The sequence below is a fragment of the Magnusiomyces paraingens genome, assembly GCF_902498895.1.
Source record: "Magnusiomyces paraingens strain CBS 517.90 genome assembly, contig: contig1, whole genome shotgun sequence".
NCBI classification, from domain to species: domain Eukaryota; kingdom Fungi; phylum Ascomycota; class Dipodascomycetes; order Dipodascales; family Dipodascaceae; genus Magnusiomyces; species Magnusiomyces paraingens.
The window spans coordinates 5,351,466-5,370,253 of record NW_022474067.1 but is presented as its reverse complement, the minus strand read 5'-3'; the positions used below and the strand labels follow the sequence as shown (position 1 = coordinate 5,370,253).

General features: G+C 38.0%; 8 protein-coding genes across 8 annotated transcripts; 2 read left to right on the top strand and 6 right to left on the bottom strand.

Annotated features, from left to right (window-relative positions):
• Positions 1–190: 190 nt before the first annotated feature.
• Positions 191–636, top strand: SAPINGB_P001636 (uncharacterized protein; the record flags this gene model as incomplete). The annotated part of the gene is made up of 2 exons (XM_031996357.1): positions 191–540; positions 612–636. 2 exons carry the CDS (start codon positions 191–193, stop codon positions 634–636), a joined length of 375 nt encoding a protein of 124 aa, XP_031852248.1.
• Positions 637–1,044: 408 nt separating this feature from the next.
• SAPINGB_P001635 (uncharacterized protein) lies at positions 1,045–1,926 on the bottom strand (the record flags this gene model as incomplete). The annotated part of the gene is made up of 1 exon (XM_031996356.1): positions 1,045–1,926. One exon carries the CDS (start codon positions 1,924–1,926, stop codon positions 1,045–1,047), a length of 882 nt encoding a protein of 293 aa, XP_031852247.1.
• A 1,326-nt stretch (positions 1,927–3,252) lies between these two features.
• On the bottom strand, positions 3,253–4,587 carry SAPINGB_P001634 (uncharacterized protein; the record flags this gene model as incomplete). Its single annotated transcript, XM_031996355.1, has 1 exon — positions 3,253–4,587. The coding sequence occupies one exon, from the start codon at positions 4,585–4,587 to the stop codon at positions 3,253–3,255; it is 1,335 nt and encodes a 444-aa protein (XP_031852246.1).
• Positions 4,588–5,993: 1,406 nt separating this feature from the next.
• On the top strand, positions 5,994–10,073 carry SAPINGB_P001633 (uncharacterized protein; the record flags this gene model as incomplete). Its single annotated transcript, XM_031996354.1, has 2 exons — positions 5,994–8,273; positions 8,319–10,073. The coding sequence occupies 2 exons, from the start codon at positions 5,994–5,996 to the stop codon at positions 10,071–10,073; spliced, it is 4,035 nt and encodes a 1,344-aa protein (XP_031852245.1).
• Positions 10,074–11,348: 1,275 nt separating this feature from the next.
• SAPINGB_P001632 (uncharacterized protein) lies at positions 11,349–13,566 on the bottom strand (the record flags this gene model as incomplete). Its single annotated transcript, XM_031996353.1, has 2 exons — positions 11,349–12,648; positions 12,818–13,566. The coding sequence occupies 2 exons, from the start codon at positions 13,564–13,566 to the stop codon at positions 11,349–11,351; spliced, it is 2,049 nt and encodes a 682-aa protein (XP_031852244.1).
• An 826-nt stretch (positions 13,567–14,392) lies between these two features.
• Positions 14,393–15,367, bottom strand: SAPINGB_P001631 (uncharacterized protein; the record flags this gene model as incomplete). Its single annotated transcript, XM_031996352.1, has 1 exon — positions 14,393–15,367. One exon carries the CDS (start codon positions 15,365–15,367, stop codon positions 14,393–14,395), a length of 975 nt encoding a protein of 324 aa, XP_031852243.1.
• Positions 15,368–15,996: 629 nt separating this feature from the next.
• SAPINGB_P001630 (uncharacterized protein) lies at positions 15,997–16,968 on the bottom strand (the record flags this gene model as incomplete). Its single annotated transcript, XM_031996351.1, has 1 exon — positions 15,997–16,968. The coding sequence occupies one exon, from the start codon at positions 16,966–16,968 to the stop codon at positions 15,997–15,999; it is 972 nt and encodes a 323-aa protein (XP_031852242.1).
• A 1,061-nt stretch (positions 16,969–18,029) lies between these two features.
• SAPINGB_P001629 (uncharacterized protein) lies at positions 18,030–18,410 on the bottom strand (the record flags this gene model as incomplete). Its single annotated transcript, XM_031996350.1, has 1 exon — positions 18,030–18,410. One exon carries the CDS (start codon positions 18,408–18,410, stop codon positions 18,030–18,032), a length of 381 nt encoding a protein of 126 aa, XP_031852241.1.
• Between the last annotated feature and the right edge of the window lie 378 nt (positions 18,411–18,788).

Below are 18,788 nucleotides of genomic sequence, written 5' to 3'. Positions count from 1 at the left end.
ATCAGTAAAGGGGAAAGGGTGGAGTTTTTTTTTTCTGTTGTTTATTTTTCTCAAAACACAGCTTTTGTTAACGTTGCTATGACAACAAACCGCTAACACAGCCGTTTGTGTTTTTTTTTGCAACAAAACTATCACAACAAACAGGGGTTTGTCAACAACACAAACCCTGCACAATTGTTTTCAAACTTCAATGGCCACTAATAAAGACCCGACTGGACCTGAATACCCAGAGAGCACAATTGAAAAGGACAATGGAAAAGACAATGGAAAAGACAATGGAAAAGACAATGGAAAAGACAATGGAAAAGACAATGGAAAGGATAATGGACAGGACAATAGTAAGAGCTCTAAGCAGTCGGAGCCAGCAGGACAAATATTTGGAAGTAAGAATTATATCACCTCTACGTTTTCTATTGCAGACCAAGATTCAATACCAAACTTATGGCCAGATTTTGATGGCGAATATTGCCCAAATCAAGATACACTACAAAAAGATGATGTATTGGCAGAAGCCCTGATAAACGATTCAAATGTGTTACCGTTACAAATGATGTTTTTAGAAGACCCGGAAGCGGAGCCATTGCATACCAGCTCTAATATAACGTCTTTAGAAACAACATTCAACGTTGTCAGTGATTCTTTATTTGAACACATGGATTCCAATAATACCTTGAATTTGAACCATTCCCCTAAACAGAGTCAAATTTTAATCAGTTCACCTAGCAGCTACATAAGAACCAACAACCGAACCATAAATACCCGTGTTAAACCATATCCCAATCACGAATTTACTCCAAACAAAAGAGAAAGAATTCGCTATACCTGTTACAGAATTAAAGAGAGCTTTATAACACATTCATTTTGCTGTGATCGAAATCACCTTTATTATTAAAAGGAAAAAAAAATTGTATTAGTACTTTCTACATAAATAAAAACAGAAACAAATTTAAAATCATAACTCGTAAAATAAAGGCTCCAGATCTTGAAAAAACTCTGCTCAACAAAGATTTTTTTAAAAGCAAGTTACCGTGATGTAAATCACAATTAGCAGGTACAGCCGTTGGTCCCTAAAATCACACCCTTATCAGAGTACAAGGTAGACATGGGAATATGCGTGCTTTCGCCAGTAGCTTCATTGAAAACATGGCAGCCAAACTTTGCAGCATATGGAGGGGTGTAGAGGTGCAGAGAAACAGCCACATCATCAGGGTTTGGATTCGTCATGCGGTGAAGACCAAGCTTGTCAGACATGTAAGCAACGTCACCAGTACGGAGCTCAGTAGTCTTCTTGACGTCAAGAGTATGATGTGTGTACTCTTCATCAGTTTTATAGTCCTCAGGCCAATCGTAAAGAGTCTCGACGAGCGAACCTTTAAGAATCTTCATTACACAATGGGCATTGGCGTGATCGTGAATCATGGATCCCATTTTTGGGTTCCAAACCAGGATAAGAAGGTTGGCCTTATCGTTGCACTCGTCTACGCCGTTGCGAGAGTATCCGGCAGAAGGATCACTCAGAGCATACTTTCCCCATTCATGCGAGTTTTCGCGAGGGTCATAAGAACGCATTGTTTCCATTATCGATGAGACATCAACGTCATCACTGTCAATACCAGAAGAAGGACCTAAAATGGCCTTTATATCTTCAACCAGAGTATTGAAACTGGTGAGCTTTACTGAAGAAGAAAAGGAGGATGGTGAACTTGAAAGGGCATCTTCGTCGCTGTCGCTGACAGTATGAAGATCGTGGTTAAAATAAGCATGATAGGAACCGGTATCCGTCTCAATGTAACCAAACACTTTAGCAGCAGAAGTGCTAAGAGGACGAACAACAAGAGATTCGGAACTCTCCTCAGAATCAATCACCTTTTCAGGATGATCATGAATATTCATAGAGGAGTATGGAGAAACGGTAAGCGGAGCCATTTTGAATAATAGTAGATAAAGTGTGAATTTGCGGATTGCGATGAAAAACGTGCGATAACACAAAAGCAGTCTACATTTCAGTTAGTATCGGCTTAAATCTTTATTAATGTCTATTAAGGCTCACGATAACGGGCAGTGATTGATGAAGGGAGTAGTAATTATGAAGGAAAAAAAAAATTTTTTTTCTTTTAAAAAATAAAGTCAGAAACCCAGAATCCATCACGTACTTAATGTTTTGGACCGGGGGCCGACGGACAATCAACTGAGCCGCTCACAACATTTAAGGGACCTTTGAACAGGACCCCGCAAAAAGGCAAAAACGAAAGTAGCAGACATACCGAATTAGGAATAAAATATGATTTACCCAGGGCTCTGTTTATATTAAAAAAAAAAAAACAAGCTTTTGGAGTAGCAGATAGTTGATAGTAGTATTTGTTGGTGGTGGGTCAGTTAGAGAGGAGGTCAGGTGAAATGGCGCAATTTTGTGTGATTTTGGGGAAATTTTGCTGCCTTTTATACTCTAGAAAAGGAAACCCTTACCCAGTGTTATTAGACGGAAATTCTGAGGAAAATCCGACAAGACAGGGGAGTGGGGGAACTGGCTTACCGCACAGTGTTTAGTAGTGTGTATGTGGTCACGCAAGCCACAATTCGGAATGCGTGTTACTGTGGCACCAGTGTGGCTAGTTATTAGTCTGATACAGGTGTGTTTGTATCTGTAAATCGGATATACAAATCCTCATACAAAGTGCGGCAAAGCCACGGCACCCATGGGCTTTGCCCTTCGGCGTCGGAATTTTGCAACAAGGTTTGATAATTATCAATGATGATGATGATGAAGTTGAGCTTATTAAATGACAGAAATGAATAAAAATGAACCTTATAGGTGATATAAAGGGATCCGTGTAATATTCATTAGATATATCTACTCAGGTCTTATGATAGTAATCAACTACTATTGCTAGGATTTTTTCATCAGAATGAACATGGGGGTTGTATTTTTTTAAAAAAAAATCTCTTTCATTTCAAAAAAGTGCGGCTTTGATAATTACATTAATTATAGTTTTATTCAGATTAAAATTCTCTATTTTGCTTTAAATAATGAATCTCAGTTACCTATTTCTAAAGCATTAGAAGTTTACTTTCTTTAAATATAAGCAATTGCTACGTCTTTTTTTTTTTTTTTTTATTTAAGCAAGTAATTCATGGCATTATTCAACTACATCAACAAAAGAATTTCAAAAAATAAGCTAACATATTAAATAAATTAAATAAAAAACAAAATAAAAAAAGTTCATTAAAAAATTTCCATCAAATCAAATATAATTACTGCTGCGGTGGGGGTAGAAAGGAAGAAGAAGGTTGCTCTTCCTTTTCTTTCTTAAGAAACCCGGAAAGGTAGCTCATTTTAAGAAAAAGTTCTTGGTCATTATCATTGTTCAATTCAGCGGCAAGAGAAGGTTTCACATTTTTGGAACTAATGTGTACAAGTAGTGCCTCGAGTTCATCATAGCTAAATTTCCCACTCTCCACTAGTCTTGTAAACCAACCTTTTCGATCTCTGTTTCCCTGAGGAACCTCTTGTTGTTTTCTTTGCCAGATAGAGTTGTTTCCTGACCGAATAATCTGCTGCGGTAGATTTGCTGTATCAATAGTTTCGTTCACAAGATCATTGCTTGACTCTTTATTGATTGCAACTAAGGAAGGGGAGGTCACAGAGTGTGCTGGGGCAGTCAAAGTACCTACACTTGAAGACAATTCATCAACAGGGTTTGGGTTGTCGCGTATAAGAGCTGACAGATTCGGCGCCTCTTTCCGCACCTTTCTAAACCAGCCCTTGACAGCACCACTATCAAGTTTTTCAAAATACTCTGTAAGAAGGAAAGGCCGCTTGCTATTTCCAAGGAATCTAATCATACTCTTTTGAGCCGAAAGGATTGTCAAGGCCTCATCAGAGAGATTACTAAACGCACCAGTTTTAGTATTGAACTCTACACCCGGTATAGAATTCAACACGGCCTTCAAATGTCGATATGTTTTTCTGTTATTGAAATAAAACTCCTTCACAGTATCAACAGTACCAAAGTCGGTTCTGCTTTCCATTTGGTGCACAGATTTCCAAGCACCTTCATATACCTCTTTCCAAATCCGGAGATCCCAACATTTTGGGTCCGAACTATCATGAAACACATCTTCATCTTCTTGAGAATGATTGAGTTGTGAAGTATATTCTTCATACGCCTTTTCAAACGCTTGCATTACTATTTGCTCATGTCCTGGCTTTAAAGGGGACCGGTTTTTTCTCGGCTTATTTGCTTTGGGAGATTGTGATGCGCGAACAAGAGAGTTTTCATCGGTAAGGTCGCCGTAAATCTCCTGTTGAGAAATAGTTACGCTGTTATCTTCAGCTAGTTGTTTCGATGTAACTGTGCTTTGAGGTACCAAGTGCTGGGGTTGTGTTGGAGCAGATTGCTCCGTGACCTGTACTTCTTCTTCCGCGTCAATTGTAGTAGGTTGGTCTTGGGGCACGTCTTCTTGCTCTCCAGTCATTGCTGGGTTTTCCATTGACATTCCTCCGTAAGTCTCGGTTTCTTCTCCAGGAATCTGATATCTAGCCCTCTTTTTAGGCTGAAGTGAGGGATGTGGTCGTTTCGGTGCCATGTTATGGTTGCTTCGGTTGAGAGATACTGAAAGTTAGTTTGAGTTACCTTTTGCAGAGCTTGCAATAAGTGGTGTGCTGTAAGATACCGCCTATAGTCCGGGTAACTTTTAAATAAAGAGATTGTTTTGGACTGTTGACGCGTGTTCTGAATATTACAGTTACCAGTTCTGTAACAGCTGTAATTGGTAAGCATGACTGCCTTTAAATCTTAAAGCAACAACAAAGAGACCCTTGCTAGTCTTAACCAAACTACCATATTAGCATCAAAACATTATTTCAAGCATCTTTAATCTAGAGAATCTTTAATATAATTAATCTTAAGGGGACTTATGTTGTTACGTTAATGCTGAATAATTAGTTTATAAATATGTTTGCTGTAAAAGGGTTTTAAAAAGATTATGATATTGCAAACTTTTGAGATAGAATAAAAAACAAAGAACAAAATAGCTGATATATCTATATATGGTATCTTATGGAGTATTTTTCCAAAATATGCCAGAAATAGCATAAAATATAATTACAAGCTTCATTTAAAGTTTCCTATGTCCAAATTAACGAACTTGTTTTTGTCAATTGGTGACTTCTTTTTAAAGCATAGAATTGATGTCAACATTGAAATTGAACAGAAGGAAATTTGTTTTTTTTATTTAAGTCCATGGGTTTTCGTGTTTTAACAATAAACTTGAATAGACAAATTTAGGATTTCAGTAACTGCTATTTTTACTTCTTACAACCTCTTGTAATTCTATTAAGTTATCTTTTATTTCAAAAACGATTGCTGGGATAATACGAATCTCCCCGCAAAATGACTTGAATTCGTGTTTCAAGCGTATCTTGTAAAAAATGTTATAATTAAAAGTTATTAAATTATGTTGATAGTCTAAATAAACAACTAGATTCCACATTCCTTTTGACTCAGCTCGTTCCCCTTTTTTTGATTTTGGTTTCCTCTTGGGATAGCTCAGTATGTCGTCCTGATGATGATCCAGTCTTTATTTAAAAAGCCTGCAAAGATCATCATCACTTACGCAGATTTGGTCTCTACTAATTACACCCATAGACAAGTACAAAATAGCATATCATAACCAACGTTTCTGTTTGCACAAGGGAAAAGACTTTCGTATTTTTATTTACAGCTCAGATTTGCAGATAAAACTGACCATATACTTTTTATAGCTGTTTTTTTTATAAAAAAAAAACTTTGCAGAAGCCTTCTTATAGTTTTCTGACTCAGCCCTTCCATTGCCGCATAAAGCTCTTGGACAAAAAAAATTATAATGCCAACAACTTGCAATTTTACTCACTTCTCTTTTTTTATTTTTAATATAAAAGATATGAAAATCTCTATTCTATTAATTTAAATACCGAAAACATAGCATATCTTATTTTTTTATCCATATATGATATGCCGCCATCTAAGCTTCGTCTCTTTGGCATTGAAGCCAAACAAAATGACCAAGCTTCGTCTCTAACTTCTAACGAGCCAGCAGATAAACCATCAAAAGAAGGGAACAATATTGTTCACAATATCACGGTTGATTCTCTAGTTGAAGAAAAAAAAAGTAAATCTAAAACGAAGGATGAAAAAGAGGATAATGTCATTGATCCCTATTACTACATCAAGGGTCTTAGTTATGAAGGACGTACTGAGGAGGAGACTGAAGTTTTAAAAAATCAAATTATATTACCACAAACTACGGTTACATACTTTACGTTATTCAGATATGCCACCAAATTCGATTTGTTTCTTATCTTCATATCAATACTGGCCTCTATTGCTTCTGGTGCAGCGCTTCCATTATTTACTTTAGTCATGGGCCGTTTGACAAACGACTTTTCAACCTTTTTGACAACAAATCAAGGTGCTGATGCATTCCAAAGTGCAGTCAACCATAACACACTTTATTTCGTTTACCTCGCTATTGCAATAAGTGTTCTTGATGCTGTTCAGACATTTGTTATTGTTGATCGCGGTGATGTACTCACCGCACGAATTCGTGAGCACTATATCCAAGCTATATTACGACAAAATATTGCATATTTTGACAAGGTTGGTCCTGGTGAGTTTACCAATCGAATTACTTCCGATGTAAACCTTATTCAAGAAGGTATATCTGAAAAACTAAACTTGATTTTCAATTGCTTTGCTACTTTTATTGCCGCTATAGTCATTGGGCTTGCACGTTCATGGCGCCTCACCCTTATTTTATTTTCTGTTGTTTTTGCAATTTTTTTCTCCATGGCCATTGCTTCTATGTTTATTATGAAGTACACTACTGCTGCTTTAGATGCTTTTTCTAAAGCTTCATCAATTGCAGAAAGTATTCTTAGTGCTATCAGAACTGCAACAGCTTTTGGAATTCAATCACGGCTTAGGAAAAAATATGATTACCATGTTTATATTTCTTACACAAAGGCTGCAAAATGTGGCATGACTATCGCCATCATGGTTGCGTTTTTGCTTCTTACAATTTATTGGTCATATGGTCTTGCGTTTTGGCAAGGCACTAGATATATTGCAGAGGGGAAAATGGATGTTGGTGCTATGATTACTGTTGCAACTGCCATCATTATTGGTGCAACAAGTCTTGGAAGTATCGCCCCCGCATTTCAATCCGTGACAAAGTCTATTGGTGCTGCTAAAAAAATTTACGAAACAATTGACCGTGTTCCAATTATTGATTCTGCCTCCAGCGAAGGTGAGATTCTTGAGACCTTTTCTGGTCGCATTGAATTTCAAAATGTCAGATTTGCGTACCCATCTCGTCCAAATATTACTGTTTTAAAAGACTTTTCACTTACTGTTGAGCCTGGACAAACAGTTGCTCTTGTAGGAGCTTCGGGGTCAGGGAAATCCACAATTATTGGTATTATTGAACGATTTTATTCTTATCTTGGTGGATCAGTTAAACTAGATGGTGTGGAACTTTCTTCGTTTAATGTTAAATGGCTTCGAAGTCAGCTCTCTTTGGTTTCCCAAGAACCAACGCTATTCAGTGTTTCCATTTTTGAAAATATCTCCTATGGATTAATTGGAACACCTTACGAGAATGCCACTGAAGAAGACAAATCAAATCTAGTTATAGAAGCTTGCAAGCAAGCTAACGCATGGGAGTTTATTCAGAAGCTTCCCAATGGCCTTGATACAAATGTGGGACAACAGGGTGTTTTATTGTCAGGAGGACAAAAGCAGCGTATTGCCATCGCGCGTGCTATTGTTTCGCAACCTAAGATTTTATTGCTGGATGAAGCGACATCTGCTCTGGATACCAAATCAGAAAGTGTTGTTCAAGACGCTTTGGATCGTGCGGCAGCTGACCGCACCACCATTGTTATTGCACACCGATTGTCAACAATTAAGGAAGCTGATAAAATTGTGGTTATGTCTTCTGGTGACGTTATTGAAACCGGGACTCACCATGAATTGCTGGAGAAAAAGGGTGCTTATTATATGCTGGTAAAAGCCCAGGAAATCAAGTCAGATAATGGACACCCAACATCTCACTCTTCAGATAAAAGCTATAAGGATGAAAAAGAGTACACAGAAACTATTCATCAAGAAATTTCTAGAACTGATACCTCAAATACTCAATCAAGATCTGTATCCAACGAAGCGCTTGATGATATGGCAGAAAAGGGTCTTTTGAAGCAAAAAAAACGATCTACTATATGGCTTGCTATTTATGTATGTTTTCCCCCTTTGTTTTCCTTTTTTATTAACCATTTCTAGCTTACTAAATTCACTACTGGATACAATAAACTTATAATTTTTGGCTCTTTTTGTGCTCTTTGCTGCGGCGCAGGATTCCCCATAATGGGCTACATTTATGGTCAAATTTTGAACAATGTTATGGTACCACCAAGCAAGTACAGTTACATGAGTCATAAAGTCGGCGTTCTTTCTGGGTATTTTGTACTTCTAGGTGGGCTTGAGTTTTTCTGTTTTTGTGGTCTTTTGGGAACATTTACCTACCATACCAGCATTCTAGTTAAACGCATTCGAGAATGTGTTCTTGGACACTATCTGCGTATGGATATTGCATTTTTTGACGAAGATTCTAACTCCATTGGTGCATTGATTTCTACTTTGTCAAAGGATTGTCAAAGCGTCGAAGGCCTTGGTGGTGTTACACTGGGTCAAATCTTAAACAGTTTGGCAGTGGTTGTTGGTGGAATCATCATGTCTATTGTCATTAATTGGCGTCTTGGTTTAGTTTGCACCTCCTGTGTGCCTGTTCTTGTTGTTTGCGGGTTTTTGCGTGTTTATGTCTTGCTAAAACTCGAAGAACGAGCTAAAAAGACCTATGCCAACTCTGGCCAGTATGCGTGTGAAAGTGTAGGTGCTATTCGAACCGTTGCTTCATTGACTAAGGAGAAATTGGTGTGTCAAACGTATTCTCAAACTGTGGAAGCTCAAGTTAAAGCCTCAAGAATTCCCTTATCACGCTCGGCAGTTTTTTACGGTTTGTCAAAGGGATTGGTACCATGCATTATGGGATTGGGGTTTTGGTATGGTTCGACACTGATTCGCAAAGGTATAAGTGATGCTTATATGTTTTTCACAGCCTTTATTGCTGTTGTTTTTGGTGCTCAAAATGCCGGCGAGGTGTTTTCATATGCGCCCAGTATGGGCAAAGCCAAGGAAGCGGCGCAAAACATTGCCCGGATTTTTGATGTACAGCCCACGATTGATCCAACATCTACAAAAGGTGATGTTTTGGAAAATGTTATTGGTGATGTTGAGTTTAGGGATGTTCATTTTAGATACCCCACACGGCCTAATGTGCCTGTATTGCGCGGGATAAACTTAACAGTGAAACAAGGGCAGTATGTTGCATTAGTTGGAACATCTGGTTGTGGTAAGAGTACCACAATTAGCTTGATTGAACGGTTTTATCATCCACTGGCGGGTCAGGTGCTTCTTGATGGAGTGGACGTAACGACACTTAACATTGGCGAGTACCGCAAAGTTATCGGGCTTGTTCAACAGGAACCTGTTTTGTTTGGAGGTACAATCCGGGATAATATTTTACTTGGGTTGTCAGATGATGAGGTGGAGACTGTTAATGACGAGGTTATTTACGAGGCTGCCAAAAAGGCAAATATACACGAGTTTATTATGGGGTTGCCTGAAGGGTACAATACAGATACAGGAACAAAGGGCACACTTTTGTCTGGTGGCCAGAAGCAGCGTATTGCTATTGCAAGAGCTTTGATACGCAATCCCAAGGTTTTGCTGTTGGATGAAGCTACCTCTGCACTGGATAGCGAGTCGGAAAAGGTGGTACAAGAAGCGCTGGATTCTGCTGCTCGTGGTCGTACAACAGTGGCTGTGGCCCACCGATTGTCTACGATTCAAAATGCAGATGTAATTTACTTGTTTGATAAGGGTGTTGTTGCAGAGCAAGGTACCCATTATGAATTGTTAGAGAAGAAGGGATTGTATTATCAACTCGTCAAGATGCAGGCATTAGAGGAAACGTAATTTTATGAAATATTTTCCATTTCTTTATACAAATCTTTTTTTTCTAGAGTTTTATTAAATGAAAATCTTTTAGCAAGTGTACGATTTCACTTTCGTTTGTAGCCGCAGGCTCTGGTTCTTGACCATAAGCCATTTCTTCTTCTTCGTATTCATTATTACATATTGCTTCAACTTCATTGTCTTTAATTTTTTTAAAATTTCCAAGAAGTATTGGCGGTTCGAATATTACAGGTTCAAAAAATGTGTTTGGAGTTTTTTTGCTCACATACCGAAACTGGTTCGGGAACATGTTTGTAGCATTGCGTGTTGAGTACATTGACAAGAAGAAATCTGGGGTTGGCTCGTATAGGTTTGCAGCAAGATTGGTACTGAAATGAGTCTGCTGGTTAGAAATAACAACAGAAGGATCATAAAAGTATGCCTGTGGTAGGTTTTTCGATGAAACCGTTCTTGGTTTGTCTGAGTAAAATTCAATGACTGGAGACATTGCCAAGTCGAGATTTATAATTGTGCAAGAAAGTGTATTTGTCATAGTAAGTTTTTATTTCAAATTTGATAAGATTGTATTTCTATTGGAATTGATAAGAAGGTTAGGAGATAATGTGAAAAGAACCATGATGAATTATTTGAATGGAGTATATATATATATATATATTTCTATGATGAGCCTCTTTTGATTTTGAAATAAAATCAAACGGTGTGCATCAGGCTATTGCCAGATTTAATCTATAAAAAAACAGATTGGCTAAAAAAAATATACAAGTAAATCCAGTTTTGTCATTTCCTTGAAAACCACACAGAGATATTTACCACATGTCTTAAATCTCAAACTTTTTTTAGGCTAGCTTGTGACTAGGAAATATAGCACATGACAATGGATCATCATGAGCTTTCCTAGATAACAAATTGTTAATGCTGAAAATTTTTTTTTCTCAAATATTCTTTTTTTTTTTTTTTTTGAAAATTTCTTATTTTTAAAGAGAAAAGTTTAATAAATGCTGTATCTATTATAATTAATAACTATTTTTTATTCTTAATAACAATAATCTTTAAAGTTAATCTCACAATCATCAAATTAAAATAGTGTGTGTGACATTCTTTATTCACTAAAAATTAAATTAGTCTTTTTTTCTTTCCCCTAATTTTTATAAAATTTCAAAAAAAAAAAAAAAAAAAAAAAAAAAGATTGTATTATTTAATTAAAATATGCAATTATTAAACCAATTATGCTCATTAGCTCTTCCATGAAAGAAAGAAAAAAAAAAGGTTCGAGGTTCAAAGTCGAAAGCACTTGCGGATCCACCGCCGGCGTCGCCATTCACCTCGTACCAATAAGTCTTGTTCTTCAATGGCTTTGATTTTCGCCTCATTGACAGACTCTGTTCCATACATATAATACTCATCGCCATCGTATAAATAGTCATCGCTGGCATCGTCATCATCAAAGTTTGCTTCGCCTTCAGATGTGCTAGGAATATAGTATTCATCAGCATCCACTAGCTCTGCATATCGTTTTTTCTTCATTTCCTTGGCTTTCTGTCTACGATTTTTTTCCTCAGGTGACCCGCCAGGAATTGAATAATCATATACCCAGTTAGTGTCAAGATCAATGTCGACATGGCGCAGTCCACGGTAAAGCACCCAATCCTTTGGTTGAGTATCTTCTTCCCAAGGACAGTCATCTGAAAAGATCCAGCCCTTAGGAGGTCTAACATCGCCCATGAATCGTGACCCTACGGGACGCTCCTTGGCACGCCGCGAAATGCTTGTCATGTCGTAGATTTCAGTTGTGAAAACCCATGGGGTCCATTGTCTCGGAGTGAGACCCTGGCGCTGTAATTCGTATATTTCAACAGTTCTGGATTCTGGGGGGTCATCAATAATAACATCATTTTCCTGTACATAATTTAATATGTCCAGCACTACAGGCTCGTCAAGATCAAGGTACTTGTCCTTGGCCTTTTTGGCATAACGGCCTAGTTTAGGGTGCAAAAGAAGAACTGGGGTCCAGCCTGCACATAAAATGGCAAAGCTTACAGGAACAAATGATGCAAAGTAAACAGTTGTAACAAGGGTAACTAAAAGGATGAGGTAAATGGCCGTAGCCTTTTCTTCATCTGCAAAGCTGCCGACTCGCGCGACAAATATTTCGAGAGTTTCAATAGACTTGATTAAGGCGGAAAGCATATTTTGTAAATCGCGCAACCGTTCGCGCAACACGCGTTGTTGCTCATGTTCTTCTTCCTGAATGCGGCGCTCTTCGAGTTCTTGGGCTTGGCGCGCCGATAACACAAGGTTTTGTTCGTCGCGAAATATTTCCTCAGCGTCAGCAAAGTTGTGACCAAGCTTGTGACGGTAGAACTGCGTGGGGGTCAATTCGATAGGTATAGGATGTCGCTGGTTATATCCGGGAGCCATTATGGCGAAAAGGATGAGGATGATTGGCATAGCAACAAGCAGGTGGGGATTGAAGCATATTATGCCGTAAAGAATGAGAATGGAGATGGTGGCTGAGGGTTGATGCCAGGAAAGAATATGGACCACATTGGATTGTAGCTGGAGCAAGAGACCAGCTCTGTAAATATAAAAGTTAGAATTTCAGAAGGGGGAACATTGTGAGATTTGTTTTTTTTTCTTTTTTTTTTTTTTTAAAGAGAGACAATAAGGTTTTGTGGGGGTAAAGATAAAAAAAAAAGTACAACTCTTTATGCCCATAAGCATGAGTTTAATGAAATGTTACATACCTTGAATTTAGCTTGCGAATGTTGGAAGCAAGAATCGAAAGCGATAGCTCTTGCTGGGGTTTGTGCTTTGATTTCCTTCTCTTGCGTTTGGCAGATGTACCGGAAACCACTTCGATAGTGTTGTAGTCATTGTTATCGGAAGCACTTACTTTGCTGGGACGGGTATTTTGTGGAGTGTTTATTAAATCTGAGTCTATCAGTTGCTGGTAATCAAATCCTACTAGGCCATTTTTTTTTGTGTCGAAATTTTGTGTCAAATCTTCGTCTAGTTCTTCGTCTTCGTCTTCATCTTCGTCCTGGATATTTTCCTCTTCTGAATCATCATCTTCTTCGTCTTCATCTTGACTTAATGCCTCCGAATCAGCTTTGACGTTAGAATCTGAAGCTTCTGGAATACTGGCCGCAAGAATTGTTTCTATTACCTTGTCAACCACATGATCTCTAGTTGATTCAATGAATCCTGGTGCCTGTTTCTTCTTCTGCTGTTCCTGATCCAGTTTCAAAGTATATGAGTTATCTAGAATGTTTTGATTGCGGGTGGGGGTGTGCCGGATATCAGAAGAGTATTTTGTACGTTTTTGTTTACTGGTTCGTGTACTGAATGCAGTCGCAGCCGCCGCCGCTAGAGTGGCGGCACCAGCGGCTGAAGCAGCTTTAGAGAACCGAGCTGCAAGATAGTCATCGCCTTGGAAGGAGGACGCAGCCGAGGAGGATGACGAGGAGGGTGGGGTAGCTCCCATAGAAAACATGGTAAATAATGATTTATTTTGAAATTAAATGAGCGAATGTGCAATAGCAAATAAAAGACGATCCTGGAGAAGCTGTCGTCATGGGTGGAAAAGGGGTTTTAAATAGAAGGGAAAGAAGATTTCTTGAAATAATAATAAAAAAAAATTTTTTTTATTAAGAACTAAGAAAATCTTAAATGTTTATATAGATTTTGGAAAAATCCAAAAATAAGAAGAATAAAAAACAGGAGACCTAAATGAGCGGGTTTTTTCATGTGCAGGGAAAAAAAAAAAAAAAATTAAAAAAAAAAAAATTAATTTTCGAGGGGCCAAAGAATGTGATAGTCGGTAAGTCATGTGAATGTCACGTGTAATTTTGATAACAATGACCGTTTAAGGTCTGTTATTTAGTTTAACTATGAGATCATGGAAACCCCCCTTCCCCAGCCTAATTGAAAGCTCAGCAAATCTTGAGAATTCAAATTTTTTTCTAAAGCTTTAGTTAGTCTCAACCAAATTCAAATATAACAAAGATTATTTTTAAAGACAAAAGTGTGGGGAAATATTAAGAAATCAGTCATCGGTATAAAGTTCTATTTTAATAGCCGATCGGACAAATCAATTTCCCCACCTTATTGTCTTGTGAGAGATTTGCCCCGCAAGGCTTTTTCAATTCCATCCACTTACCAAACTTGGAAACAATCTTGAAAAATTTTTTTATTAAAACTATTTTATAAATATTAAATATTAAATATTAAATATTAATATATATATATATATATAAATTTACCAATAATTGGTTTATTCAAATTAGACGCTAAAAAATATAAATTTAATATTAATCAATTTACTGTGAAGCATCTCGAGAAATCGCTAGGTTAAATACCCGTTCCGTGTCTTTCCACAATGCTTCCTGTAATTCCACAGAAAATAGGCCCTTATTGCTTTCCTTCTCAGCCTCGGTATAAACTTCATCCATTTTTTGATTCAACATGTGAGCTCCATGATCATACTCAGCCGCAGTCAAGCCGGCATACAAATGACTTTCTCCAGAAACTTTTGGTGTAACTGCGAAAAACCAAGTCGCAAACTTAAGAAACGGACGCAGATACCAAGCAGTGTCACGGAAAACCGATGTGGTAACAAACCCTGGACTGGTGTGAATAAATGATACTTTAGGGTATTCTCGAGCAAAGCGTTGAGCAGCAAGAGTATTGTAAGCAGGAGTGTCTGAAAGAATACGCATCACAGAGTAATTATTCTTCATTTCAAAATCCGTAATGTCTAATGTTTCAGCTTTGGCTTCGCGACCAGCACCAAGAACAGTAATGACACGGGCAGATTCGCCATCTTCTGCAGCCTTGGCCAACAAAGAAACTAAGTCGTCAACAACCTGCCAGCGAGTGTAGTAGCACACTGCCACTTTTCTGTCAATACCTTCTTCTGTTTCAGATCGGCCACCTGAGGGGAACCCACCCTGACCCACAAACAAGAGGTTGAGTTTTGATTCATGATTTTTGACAATATTGGCAACACGTTTTGCCTGTTCAATGTAGCACATGTCGTGCTTCAAAAAATTGACAACTGCAGAGGCATTGACTTCTTTGATTAAATTTTCAGCCTCTATAGCTTTGGAAGAGTCACGACCCACAAGATAGATTTTGGTAGGAAACTCAGAAGCAGCATTGACGCGTGCAAAAGTGATTGCAGTGTTGAGACCAATGCCTGATGTACCACCCACAAAAACACCCACAGGGGTTTTAATTGTAGGGTTTTTGGCGTAGTTTTGAAGAGACTTGGTGATGGTTTCAAAGTTAGGCATAATGAATAATAAAAAAAAAAAGTAAAGGGATTGATTTCTGAAGAATTGAATGAAAAATAAAAAATAAAATAAAAAAGAAGGGCTTTCATTCATTTATATAGTTTTTTTTTCATTTAAAGTATTGCACTTTGACTTACCTGATGAGGCTAAGAGAATAATGGTGTTAAAAATCATTTTACTTATGAGTGTGAACATACAAACATCAAAGACAAGACTTAAACCAGCTAGTTGAATAGTTAAGTCCACGGACAAAAAAAAGTTAAGCGACTGAGCTCCGCGGAGAAACCTTACAACTGATTCCCAATTTGAGATAACCCCACGGAGATAACACAAACTAACTAGTTTTAACCAAACACCGACACCCTCGAAAGTTGTTCGAGAAGAAAATTCAGGGGAAAAAAGAATATTCCGTAATTGAAAAGTTATGGCTTAAAGCCTTTCCTCGATCTTCTTATCAAAAAAAAGAAAAGAAAAGAAAAGAAAAAATATGCAAATATCGTGACCAACAGATACGCCTATTCAGTGATTTCATAAAAAAAAATATACAACTTTCAATTAGAAATTCATAAATATTCATATACGTTTACTTATAAAAAAAAATTACTCATTAACAAATACTAAATTATTCCTCATTTAGTAGCGTCCAACTCTACTGCCTTTGAAAAAACCTCCTCTGTATGATCCCAAAGCTGCTTCTCCAAGTCCTTGCTAAACAACCCGGCGTTGGAATTCTTTTCAGCTTCGGAATAAGCCTCCTCCATATTGTTGTTCAGAATGTGCGCTTCACCAGGTCCAAACTGTTCTCCAGTAAGACCAGCATACAAGTGGTATTCACCGGAAACTTCCGGTGTCGTGGAAATAAGACGGCTGATAGCCGTCATAATATAGCGGGCGTACCATGGAACATCACGGTACACATTAGTGTACACCGAACCAGGACTGGTGTGGATAAAAGAGACTTTGGGATACTTGAATGCAAACCGCGCAGCGGCAATGGTATTATAAGCAGGACCCACCTTGAGAACTCGCAGAAGCGAGTAGCTATTCTTGAGATCAAAATCTGTTGCATCGATATCAGTGGCCTCGTACCCAGCACCAAGAACTGAAACAACGCGTGCAGACTCTCCGGCGTCTGCAGCGCCATTTAAAAGAGGCAGAATATCGTTGATGATCGACCAGCGAGTATAGTATGCTGTTGCCAGCTTGGAATCAATGCCTTCGGAAGTTTCCTGGCGGCCGCCTGCAGGGAAGCAACCTTGGGAAAGAAACAAGAGGTTGACCTTTGTTTCGTGGTTGTTAATAATGTTGGAAACGCGTTTGGCTTGTTCAATGTAGAGGAGGTCATGTTGTAGGAAATTGAAGACAGCCTTGGGATTAAGTTTTTTGATTTCAATTTCGGCAGCGGAGGCCTTGATGGGGTCGCGACCTACAATGTAGATCTTGGGAGACTCTTCGGAAGCCGCAGTAGCTCGTGCAAATGCAAGAGCAGTATTGAGACCAATACCAGAAGTGCCGCCTACAAAAACACCAACAGGTGCTTTAATGGCAGGAGATTTAGCGTAAGCCTTGAGAGAACGGGTGATGACGTCGTACTTGGGCATTGTTGAGATGTGGAGTTAGAATGGTTGATTATTGAAGATTGGATTATGAATTATGGAGAATGGATAGTGGATAGTGGATAGGAATTAAAAAAAAAAAAAAAAAAAAAAAAAACAGGTGAGGAAATATAATGCTCTTTATACTTTAAAGAATTAACTAGCAAAACTTGTCTTCTCCACAACACTAAACTCAAACACACAACGGGTTCTGACGATAGATTGAAAGCACAGTTTTTCAATGTCCTGAACAAGAATTCAATTAAAGGGTCAATATAAAATCCGAGTTGATTCAACTGTGAACCGCTATGCCCGACCAAGTCCGATACTTTTTTATTTCGTTTCTTTTTTGTGTTTTTGAAGTCCCAAAATTACTCAGGCATCATGTGATCTGACGGGTTTAGCCCGAAGTCGGGAACATAAATAATAACAATCAACCATCTTTCTTAATATATACTAACTACAAAATCATTGAGTACTACTGCTGTTATTTGTAACCCCAAGAATTGGTTAGTATTAGAATAAACAAGGGAATGAACAGAAATTTAATGGCAGGTATGCACTACTCGTTTTCCCCAGAGCCTTTCCTTCAATTTCTAATTGACAGGCACAAGGCTTTCTACGATAAGTGAATAGTAAGTACACTAGCAAAACATGCACCAATTGCAATACATAAAAAGTCAACCTGTCTCTGAAAAATCTCTACTAATCAGATAGGAACATAAATAAATGTATTGATCTTCACAAAAAAAAAAAAAAAAAGAGTTATATTTATTGTAAATCAGCCATCGATTCTTTATCAAAACATCTCAGATAGACGTCATTTTTACAGATTTTCATAGTACATAATTCATCAAACGTATTTATGGAGCATTAATCTATCAAGATGGTGGTGGGGTTATGGGGTGTAAGCATTACAGTCAGGGTAGTAGGATATTTGGCGGTCATTATAGGTCATTATTCGTCTTCTAAGTTTTTTTTATCAAGTTTTCGTGATGTTGTTTTTTGTTTTTTTTTGTTTTCAAATTTTAAAAGAAAAAAGGGTTTCATAAGCACTCCATTTTCCTTTAAATAAGAAGTCTCTCAATCTTGTCCTTAAGCTGGATGATTTGGCCCTTAAGCTGGGAGGCATCGTTAGAAGTGACGGAAGCAGCAATAACGGGTCTGGAGACACCGCAGGAGCGGCCGAGAGCAACCTTAGAGGGAACAAAGACGTAGGGAACGTTCTTGTCCTCGCAAAGGAGAGGAAGGTGCAAAACAACCTCGATGGGAGAAGCATCAGCAGCCATAATGATGAACTCGGAAATACCACGGTTCAAGGTCTTGGTGGCCTCGTTGGCACCCTTCTTCAATTGACGAAGGTGAGAAGCTTGCTGGATAAGATCGAGGATCTGGTTAGTCAACTCGGCATCAGCGAGAGGGAAGGCACGGGCATCAGGGGCAGACATTTTTTGAAATTATTTGGTTGTTGTAGTGAAAAGGGGAGGGTTGTCGGTACAAAGGTTCCTTGCAAACAAGAGATTTAGTGGTAACGGTAGGATATGGAGAGTAAGCTCGCCTTTGGTAAGATTATAACCGAGTTGATAAGAAAGTTTTATGGGAACTTTTCAAGTTGGATGGAAAGAAAAAGGAAAAGGAAAGGTTATGAAAATGTTTTAATGAAAATTTTCAAAAAAAAAAAAAAAATTTCGTTGCCTAAAAAAAATTAATCAGTTCCAAATATTCGCAAGGCTGGGTGTTACCCGGACAAAATATTATCATTAAACCTAACCCGTGGTGTCTTTCAGGATACTCATTTGAAACAATTTTTAAGCCGTATTATTGCG